Source organism: Anopheles merus, chromosome 2L, assembly GCF_017562075.2.
Source record: "Anopheles merus strain MAF chromosome 2L, AmerM5.1, whole genome shotgun sequence".
NCBI classification, from domain to species: Eukaryota; Metazoa; Arthropoda; class Insecta; order Diptera; family Culicidae; genus Anopheles; species Anopheles merus.
Window position 1 is genome coordinate 2,892,639 of NC_054083.1, and position 10,558 is coordinate 2,903,196.

At 35.9% G+C, this 10,558-nt stretch overlaps 2 protein-coding genes across 2 annotated transcripts; one reads left to right on the top strand and one right to left on the bottom strand.

Annotated features, from left to right (window-relative positions):
- The first annotated feature begins 1,061 nt into the window (after positions 1-1,061).
- LOC121594354 lies at positions 1,062-2,743 on the top strand. Its single transcript, XM_041917527.1, has 2 exons — positions 1,062-1,507; positions 1,565-2,743. The coding sequence occupies exon 2, from the start codon at positions 1,568-1,570 to the stop codon at positions 2,735-2,737; it is 1,170 nt and encodes a 389-aa protein (XP_041773461.1). The 5' UTR covers positions 1,062-1,507; positions 1,565-1,567; the 3' UTR covers positions 2,738-2,743.
- Positions 2,744-3,172: 429 nt separating this feature from the next.
- Positions 3,173-6,586, bottom strand: LOC121591344. The gene is made up of 5 exons (XM_041911725.1): positions 6,207-6,586; positions 5,096-5,609; positions 4,726-5,033; positions 3,938-4,673; positions 3,173-3,290 (listed from the first exon to the last, which is right to left on the bottom strand). The coding sequence occupies exons 1-5, from the start codon at positions 6,328-6,330 to the stop codon at positions 3,173-3,175; spliced, it is 1,800 nt and encodes a 599-aa protein (XP_041767659.1). The 5' UTR covers positions 6,331-6,586.
- Between the last annotated feature and the right edge of the window lie 3,972 nt (positions 6,587-10,558).

Sequence of the window (10,558 nt, forward strand, 5' to 3'; positions counted from 1 at the left end):
TAAAAACAATTTCAAATTGTTTAAAACTGTTATATTCAGTCAGAACCATATCAAACAATTCATAAAGTGACTAAAACCGCCTCCTACTTGCAAAATTACACGAAAATTAGTGATATTTTAGCTGGAAATCACGAGATTCGACTTACGCGGAAATTCGAGTTACGCGGTAATTTTCGGCCGTTTTCGGTCCCCATTAACCGTGTATCTCGGGGACCGCCTGTACAGTTACCCTACTTATCTCGCTCGACATTTCTGCTTCGCCCGAAACTAACGTTCCTTTCAGATCAAGGTGTAAATATTTAGAAGGTTGAGTTATTTAGAGCAATTAGACATTTTTCAGCATGACACTTCTATTCCATGGTCCTCGCAGGGTAGGAGGAGGTGGGGAAGAACAAAACAAGGAAGGGAGTGTGGGTATTGGTGTTGCGAGTATTATTTACGTTCAAAGCTTTTGTTGCCTTCGTGCAGTTCGGCTGGTGTTTATTTGATCTCTGTTGGCTTTGAATTGAAATTGCTAGGAAGTATGTTTTCGTTGGTTATTTTTCAGTTATAGTGAAATAGAATTATCGCTTTATATCGTTCTAAGGTTTTCGGATAAGTGATAATAGCTATATCTTGCTTAAATGTGTAGATATTCTTTATGAACCGCATCAATAGTTCTTTGAACTAAATTTTTGCTCATAATTTGTTTTGGATTTTTGTGTAGCTAATTAATAATTTTGTTTATAATTTTAATATAATTAATAAATTATAGCTAATTTCGTATCATTCTGCATGAAGGGGTAAGTTTTAGCCATTAGATTAGTTATTTGATCTGATTTCAACTAAAAAATTAAAATTTTGTACCATTTAAAATGGTCTTTAAAATTTGACGTAAAGAGAATTTATTTATTAGATGTATCAAATTAGTATAAGAACTGTCAAATTAAGAAGATCGTGTATAGCGAAATTGCGTATATCGTGTATTGCGTATATCGAGGAATACCTGTACCTTTGAAAATCACCTTTTGAAATGGTTCTTAAAATTCGACCAAAGGAAAATTATTTTGCATTTGACATTCGAACTGTCAAATTTGTACAATTTGCTAAAAAAAACTGTCAAATGTAGAACATAACGTATACCAAAATCGCGTATATCGAATATGGCGTATATCGGGGAATATCTGTACCCACCCAAGTGACATTTTCGAGCAGATTGTAAGCGTTTTTCGAGTTGCTGGAAGCTTAAAGAGCAGGCTTAAAACTGGCTTAAAGAGCAAGCGATTTTGCAGAGTTTAAGCTTATTATAACAGTTGAAACGTCAGATGATGAAGCGTTTTTTCCTCGCAATTGGTTTGATTGTCATCGCATGCAATTGTCACAAGCCATCGGCCATGACAGTGGAAATATAAAGCAAAATATTGTAGTTCTTTCGTGGTAGTTTTACGCAAAGTTTATTATCATTATATCGTTAGTTTTGTCCGTTCATCAGCTTTGTTCGTGGTAGTTTCCTGGAAAAATTAAAAAGGTATATGTAATAAAGATGCTTAACGACGTGAAAAACTAAACAAAACTTCCATTCCAGAAAATGCAGAAGGAATCTGAAATGAAACAAAATAAGTTTACGTTGATTTCATTGAACGCTAGATTCCCTGGGATTACGATAAAATCTTCATCACAAACACCACGATCTTCATCTCCTAGAAATGAAAATCAAAATCCACCACTATTATGCAAGACGGAAGGGATACACCAACCAACACCTACCGATAAAGATTCCTTAAAGCTACTTAGTTCAACTGCACCAATAATGTTGCCTGGATCGTGTAAAACAGAAACGCCCAGAAACGGTGGTTCGATATGTTACGATGTCCGTGAGAGTGAGAAGAATAAAACTAATGTTGCGAATGAATCATATAAACAAGTAACCCATTGCCAAATGATGACTTCAAAACAGTCGCAGGGGTATTCTGACGCAGAACTGTTCAGAATCGTTGCTGCAAAACAGTCTTGTGGTACCAGAAAGAAATGTTTTACAAACGATGCACCACAACTATCTCGTCCGATACATACTAATAAGTCAACATACAACCTGCTTCCTTCAGTTGGTAATGGTTCTACACAATCACCGTCGTGTGATTTTGGTATTACAAAACGTAAACCTTTGATGTTCACAGAAGCAAGGAGCTCAAATTTCGAGACAAATGTTATTAAAGATCTCTCTATGTTGAAAACGTCGGTTGCTGGTGTTTGGACCGAATTAGAATACCTAACCGATCACCGGTGCAAATTTGCTGACATGAACAAAAACACACATGAAATGGAGGAAAACATATCTTTCATAATGCCTCGTATCACCAATGAATCACAATTGATAGAATTTAATGAACAGCTGCTTGATGACAATTATTTTCAAATAGTTCGTAATTACTTTGCCACAACATCTCAAACGGGCAATAAGGATGCTAAAAGCCGAATGCATGATGCATTCATAGCTTTATTTGATAAGCAATTCGTCGTGCAGTGCAGCTGGCGAGGAGGTGGAAAGGAGGGACCAAAGATTCCAATTGATAAATACACGAATTTATGGAAATTATTTAAAATAATTGGAGAAAACGGTAGATATACTGTTGAAAAGCAAGACGTAGAATTATATTTAAAAAAAAAACTGCGCAATGCTAAAAGCAGTTTAGAAAACTACAAGGGAGCTATCAGAAGCTCGTCTAAAATATATCACAAACGAGAAAATAAGAAGTAATTGTTAATGGAGAATGATTTCTATGTGTGATCTAATTGATTTTTTCTGAAAAAGGCTAGTGAAATAAACTGTGTTTTTGCATTACATACAACCTTGAAGTTTTTGCGTTCGAGGAAAGTTATCAGCGCAAGTGGTTAGTCATATGAATCATTTCAAAACCTGACCTGGAGTCAGGTCCTACCTTATCTAAATCGCTTCCATCTCGTTGGTGAAGTAGGTGTTCTAGGTTGGAGTCGGAATTAAATCCAACCCGTAGGTGCTACGTTTTTGGGTCTACCAAAATGATCAATAGGTGAAAGAAAGTAAAAGGTATACCTTTGTGCTGCGGAATCGAAACAAGTGTTGAAACTAATTTGATCTTCGACCAACGGGTAGCAAGGTTTATGCTTTCTTACACCAACCGGATTTTTTACATAGACCGAACCTAGTTTCACCTTACGGGCTGAGCTGAATGACCCCGGGCCGCTTGTGGAAGCCTCTGATCTCGGATGTCTGTAGGTGCGAATCGACCCGCACCTCACTAATGAACGAAGGCTGTTTGACGTTTAAAATTCTAATTTGATTTTTAAACACATTTTAATGCATAATTATTCCTAAACATACTACAAACGAAAAAAACTAATGAATAATAACTAAACTATCCTTGTACCATATACAATAATAATGCAAAAAGTTACATGCAACACACTAGGTCTACTTTAATATATGTGACAAATTCTACCTCAGTCTGGTGTAAGCGTATGTAAAAGTGGAAAAAAGGCAATTGTACCAGATTTAGAAGGAGGATATATAGCTACAAGTTTACACCTGATGTCTTGTAAAGACACTACTATTTCAGTAGTTGGAATCTCTTCGCGTACTTTAAAAATGAGTATGTCGGAAGATGAAAATACAAACTCCGAATCATCCACGCTAAACACAAAAGAAAATAAATTATATTGGTACTCAAACTTTTTTCCTGTCACTAAAAACGTACCATTGGTTTTTGCAACATTTAAAAATTTAACAATTTCATTGCGTTTGGTCAAAAACCATCTGTCCCTTTTCAACGGCCGTAAAACAAATCCTGAGGTCAAAAAAATGCCTTTCTTATTTCTAGTTAAATATGGGTAAGTTCGGTTTGTACTACTAGGATTCACATTACTAGAAGCACGTTCTACCGATCGGGACGCCACTTGAACACAACATCTAAATCCTGACCGTGCAGATAGTTTCAAAGTTTGTAAAAAGCTTTCAAAGTCGTAAGCAGAATTATCGTCGATAGGTCCATTTTCATTAACATCATGGGCTATATGTTGTAAGTTATGGACGTTGTTTGTTAAATGCTCACGACCATATATCTCACCGTAATCCCTTACGAAGCTATTTAGAAAATCAGAGGCACGTTTCCAATGATGCTTATGAAATGCAGACGAAAACATTGTTATCCCACAAAAATATAACAAATAATGGCAATATGGTTTTTTACCTAAAAATTCTTCCATTATTATTGGGCTGACATAATGCAAATATGATCGAAATTCTGAAGCCTTCCAATAGCGTAGTACATTCAATCCTCTGAGCTTACGATGGATCTCGGAAGGAAATTGTACTTTTAGAAAAAACTTAGATATGGCCGCTTTATCGGTGGGAGACAGGTTTGGAATTGTCTTAAACTTACCCCCAACTAAACAACAAAGATGTCGTCGAGTCACCCCCAGGTCGCTTAAATGCATACGCTCAGTTGGTACGTCATTAACCATATCAAATTTGTTTAAATCCTCCAAAGGCGACCGCCAAACTTGATGATGACCAGGACATTCTCTTCGTCGAAATCCTTCATCCGTTCTTAGAGGTGCTCCAACAGCATCAAATATGATTTTTTTTCCTGCACGATGCCATTCTCCAACACAAGTACATCTCATGCAACCATGATATCCATTAAAATTGGTAGTAGCTGGAAATAAAAAGTGTTAGTATATTACAGGTATTTTTATATGATTATCTACCTTTTACAAAAGCGCGTGCCGGTAAATCAGCAATGATTGCTTTGACTTTAAATCCCAGTGTTTTACCTCCGATCTGCAAACCTGCACTTATCAATTCATTAGCTTCTTCTACTAACTGCCTCAGGTAAGCCTCTAGACAGGATGGTTTTGAGGAACCACAGAATACAGCGATCATCATGATCGGAGCTAGAGGTAGTTCTACTACTCTCATAAGGATGGGCCAAAGTTGGGTTGGTCCTCCTTTATGAAGAGGGATGCCGTCCATGAAGAGATGAATTGAAATTTCATCTACTAACGGAGTATTTGATCTGAAATATAATATTAAAATATATCATCAAAGCATTCTAGGCAATAATATTGTAATACTTACTTAAAAAGGTGTTTGAGATTAGTATATATTCCCTTGTACCAAAATTCTCCTCCGGCTACTGTTTGGATTTGATACCTGATGGTTGTGGGAGTTTTTAGCAGGGTCCTCGAGTCTTTTGGCACAATAAATTCGGTCCATTTCCGAAAGATTGCTAGTATTTCATTAACTGACGAACGTGGTTCATTGTGGACAATTGCCCAATCTCTTAAACATTCATTAACGTTATTATGATTGTTACATACATGAGCTGTAGTGGAATCTTCAGCCAAATCTCTTGAATCTTCATCAGAAGAGTTTTCAACGGGTATCATCGTTACATTATCCTCTGATTCCACATCCTCATCCACATTACCATTCAAATCATAATCATTGTTTTGAATACCACCCTCCGAAATTTCTTGCAACATATTATCGATGCTGATGTTGTGTGTGGCACAATGGTCGACTACATCAGATTCCGTAACGAATTCTTCCATTGGTAGGGGGGGTGGGGTATTGTCTTGGCGGGATCCATCTGAAAACAAAAGGAATGTTTAATTACTATGTATCTTAGTTTCATACCGTATAAATTTAGTACTAAAATACAAAAAAATTTCACACTACTATGTCTAAAAACCACACCGTTAAGTTTCATAAAAGTCGTGTATGTTCAAGATAAGAAAATAATGCTGCTAATGAGATGCGATACAGTCAATATTTCATTTAGACTATCTTGAATGATAGATGAACGCTGCCGGTTTGGTGGCAGTTCCGATTAAGGCGAGTTTAGGTACTAAGGAGCCACAGGATAGATCCCCCATCCCATGTGAAGTGTGGAGCAGTGATCGGTGAGAATGAAGGATGACTCTGCATAAATTTATTCGCCAGCGGGACCAAATCGGGCGATTAGTCCGCATCTGGATTCAGGAGAAACACGATTTTGAGTTAGGATGTGAACAACGTCAGGAATCTGCATGTATGGAATGAACTACATAGAGAACAATTAGTAACATGGCCATGTCAACGCTACGTTTTCTTCACCGAGTGGCCAACAAGCATTGTTTATTCTGAAGACATTTATTGTTCGTCAACCTTAAATGAAATAAAAGGTCTCACTTTCGACAAATCTTACCACTACAATGAAACATCTGGATAGATTCCGCAGCTTCCAATTGCATGTTTTGAATATCATATTGTGTAGATAAAACAGCAAGTTTTTTGTTTGTACGGCAAATAGCTTTTCTGCTTCGTTTCATTTTGCATTGAGTTTTAGTACTAATAACAAACTTTCACTACAGAAGTTTATCCTTAATCCACGTAACAAAAGTAATTGACGAATTAAATAGCTAAAACGTACATGTAACGAAGAATTAATTGTAATGAAAATTGAGCGAGATAATGACACACATCACGCAAGGCAGAAAATCACAAACCAAATGAAACGCTTCAGCATGACGTTCTTCACTCACACATTCTCATTATCATGTGACAATCGGTTAAATCGAGCTCTTATCGACGAGTTTAAGCCAAAAATGTATACCAGTTGTCACCTGGGCATATACCAGCGCTAAAAAGCTATCGCAATTGCAAGGCCTCGTGCGAGCTCGCAAACTGCTCGAAATTGCTTGCAGGGTTTTAACACCAGTGTAAACTGAACTTAACACCGAGTGTCAAAGCGATGTATACAACAACAACAATACTGCTCTTGGTATGGGATTAGAAAATTGCTAATAAATTAAGTTTAGTGTAACTTCTGAAAATGATGTAAGTCTTAAAACCTATTCTCATACCACCATAAGGTGTGTGCAAAGTTTCGTTGAAAATGATCCAGCCGTTTCGGAGGTTGCTCGCAACAACACCGTGACACGAGATTTTTATATATATAGATTTTCCTAATAATGATACAACTAACATTTTATGTTTCTGTTGGCTTTTAGCGATTCCATCAATACACTCATCTGAAATAGAGAATCGGGAAGAGGTTTCTTCTGAAAATTTTGTTTCTTCAACTTCCGACACTTTATTGGTAAGTGATGTTTCTAAAATACCACAAAACACCAGCACAGCGTTGCTAAAAGAAAATATAAAACTGCGAGAGGCAAACAAAAGGCTAAAAGCCACATTGAACCACATTGCTTCTGAAAATTATCAGGTAAAAAAAAGTACAGGACCTAGAAAAGGAATTCAATTCACTTAAAAATAGTAGTATCCCATCGAGCGATCTAATCCCCAAAATGAAGAACATGTTGAAATCTACTCTAACTTCAAATCGTGGTTTTGTTGATTTGATTTGAAGTTTATTTGATAATAGGATAGAAAAAGCGTGTTAGATGGACAAATGAGGAAGTCAGCCGTGCTCTGACATTGAGATTTTTTGGAAAAAAAGGCATACGATTACGTAAAAGATTATTTAAAAATATATTTACCATCACCCTCCACTTTGCAAAAATATGCTAGAACCTTTAAGTTGTGTGAAGGAATCCTAGAAGACGTTTTAGATTTCATGGGGAATTTTGTTAGTTCTTTGAGCAGTAGGAATGCCGAGTGTTTTCTTAGTTTTGATGAGATGAAGATCAAAAACGTAATGGAATATGATCCGTCGGCAGATGAGGTTATTAGCCCATATAATTATATACATGTAGTAATGGCCTGAGGTTTGTTCAAGAATTGGAAGCAACTATTCTATATTGGTTTTGAAAAAAAAAATGACGAGAGAAATTCTCATGAATATCATTATTAAATTGGATGAGAAGAAAATTAACGTTGCTGGAATTGTGAGTGATAACTGCTCAAGCAATATTAGTTGTTGGAGAGAGCTCGGTGCCCATGATTATACTAAACCACACTTCGAGTACCCAATTACAAAAAAAAATTATGTATCGCCAGACGCGCCGCATTTGCTTAAATTATTGCAAAATTGGTTTATTGATCATGGGTTTGTATTTAACGGAACAATTGTCCGTGCACAACCTTTGCGCGATCTAGTGGAAGGTAGATTAGAAGCAGAGGTAACTCCTCTTTTTAAATTAAACACAGGACATTTGGAACTATCTAGTCAAGAACGCCAACATTTATGCAGAGCAGCAGAACTGTTGTCTCGAACTACAGCTGTATCATTAAGACGATATATGCCAAAAGAAAAAGAGTTAGCTGACATTATAGAAATGGTAGATTTATGGTTCAGTTATCCAACTTATTCCATCCCAATGCCAAATTGTATTACAAAAGATTGTACACTGCTAGTGAAGACCAACTAAAAGCTTTAGATGACATGTTTAATTTTATTGCAAACATGGTAGTTGTAGGCAAAACAAACATGCAAGTATTTCAAAAAAGCATATTAATGCAGATTAATTAATTAAAAATGCTGTTTGTCGACATGAAAGCAAAGCACGATATCAACTATTTATCCACGCATAAGGTAAGATCATAAAAAATATTTAAATAATTACACCAACCAATTAAATAATGGTTTTTATCGTTTTCGTTCGTATCGTTTAAGCTTAATCAAGACTTGTAATCGCGCTGCCGAAAATAGGAACACAGCCTGCCGAAAATAGAAAAAAAAACTGCCGAAAATAGGAGCAAAATCAATGTTTGCATTTTCACGAATATTTATGAAAAAGGGCTTTGAACCGGCAAATCAAAAATAGTGTAACATACTATGATAGTTTATCAACCGGAATAACATAACTTTCATGAAAAATAAAAAAATGTTTATGTGTGTGCAATTTTTGTGAAATTGCTGCACTAGCCTGCCGAAAACTAGTACAGGCGGTCCCCGAGATACACGGTACCTCTTATACACGGATTCGGAGATACGCGGTTTTCTAAATTTGACAATTCTTTGAGCAAATTGTACTGATTTGACACATCAATTGTAAATTGCCAAATAATTTCCGTTTTGATCGAATGTTAAAAACAATTTCAAATTGTTTAAAACTGTTATATTCAGTCAGAACCATATCAAACAATTCATAAAGTGACTAAAACCGCCTCCTACTTGCAAAATTACACGAAAATTAGTGATATTTTAGCTGGAAATCACGAGATTCGACTTACGCGGAAATTCGAGTTACGCGGTAATTTGCGGCCGTTTTAGGTCCCCATTAACCGTGTATCTCGGGGACCGCCTGTACAGTTACCCTACTTATCTCGCTCGACATTTCTGCTTCGCCCGAAACTAACGTTCCTTTCAGATCAAGATGTAAATATTTAGAAGGTTGAGTTATTTAGAGCAATTAGACATTTTTCAGCATGACACTTCTATTCCATGGTCCTCGCAGGGTAGGAGGAGGTGGGGAAGAACAAAACAAGGAAGGGAGTGTGGGTATTGGTGTTGCGAGTATTATTTACGTTCAAAGCTTTTGTTGCCTTCGTGCAGTTCGGCTGGTGTTTATTTGATCTCTGTTGGCTTTGAATTGAAATTGCTAGGAAGTGTGTTTTCGTTGGTTATTTTTCAGTTATAGTGAAATAGAATTATCGCTTTATATCGTTCTAAGGTTTTCGGATAAGTGATAATAGCTATATCTTGCTTAAATGTGTAGATATTCTTTATGAACCGCATCAATAGTTCTTTGAACTAAATTTTTGCTCATAATTTGTTTTGGATTTTTGTGTAGCTAATTAATAAATTCTTTTAATTTATTAATATAATTAATAAATTATAGCTAATTTTCGTATCATTCTGCATGAAGGGGTAAGTTTTAGCCATTAGATTAGTTATTTGATCTGATTTCAACAAAAAAATTAAAATTTTGTACCATTTAAAATGGTCTTTAAAATTTGACGTAAAGAGAATTTATTTTTAGTATGACATTTGATGCATCAAATTAGTATAAGAACTGTCAAATTAAGAAAATCGTGTATAGTGAAATTGCGTATATCGTGTATTGCGTATATCGAGGAATACCTGTACCTTTTGAAAATCACCTTTTGAAATGGTTCTTAAAATTCGACCAAAGGAAAATTATTTTGCATTTGACATTCGAACTGTCAAATTTGTACAATTTGCTAAAAAAAACTGTCAAATGTAGAACATAACGTATACCAAAATCGCGTATATCGAATATGGCGTATATCGGGGAATATCTGTACCCATATACCAGCGCTAAAAAGCTATCGCAATTGCAAGGCCTCGTGCGAGCTCGCAAACTGCTCGAAATTGCTTGCAGGGTTTTAACACCAGTGTAAACTGAACTTAACACCGAGTGTCAAAGCGATGTATACAACAACAACAATACTGCTCTTGGTATGGGATTAGAAAATTGCTAATAAATTAAGTTTAGTGTAACTTCTGAAAATGATGTAAGTCTTAAAACCTATTCTCATACCACCATAAGGTGTGTGCAAAGTTTCGTTGAAAATGATCCAGCCGTTTCGGAGGTTGCTCGCAACAAACACCGTGACACGAGATTTTTATATATATAGATTTTCCTAATAATGATACAACTAACATTTTATGTTTCTGTTGGCTTTTAGCGA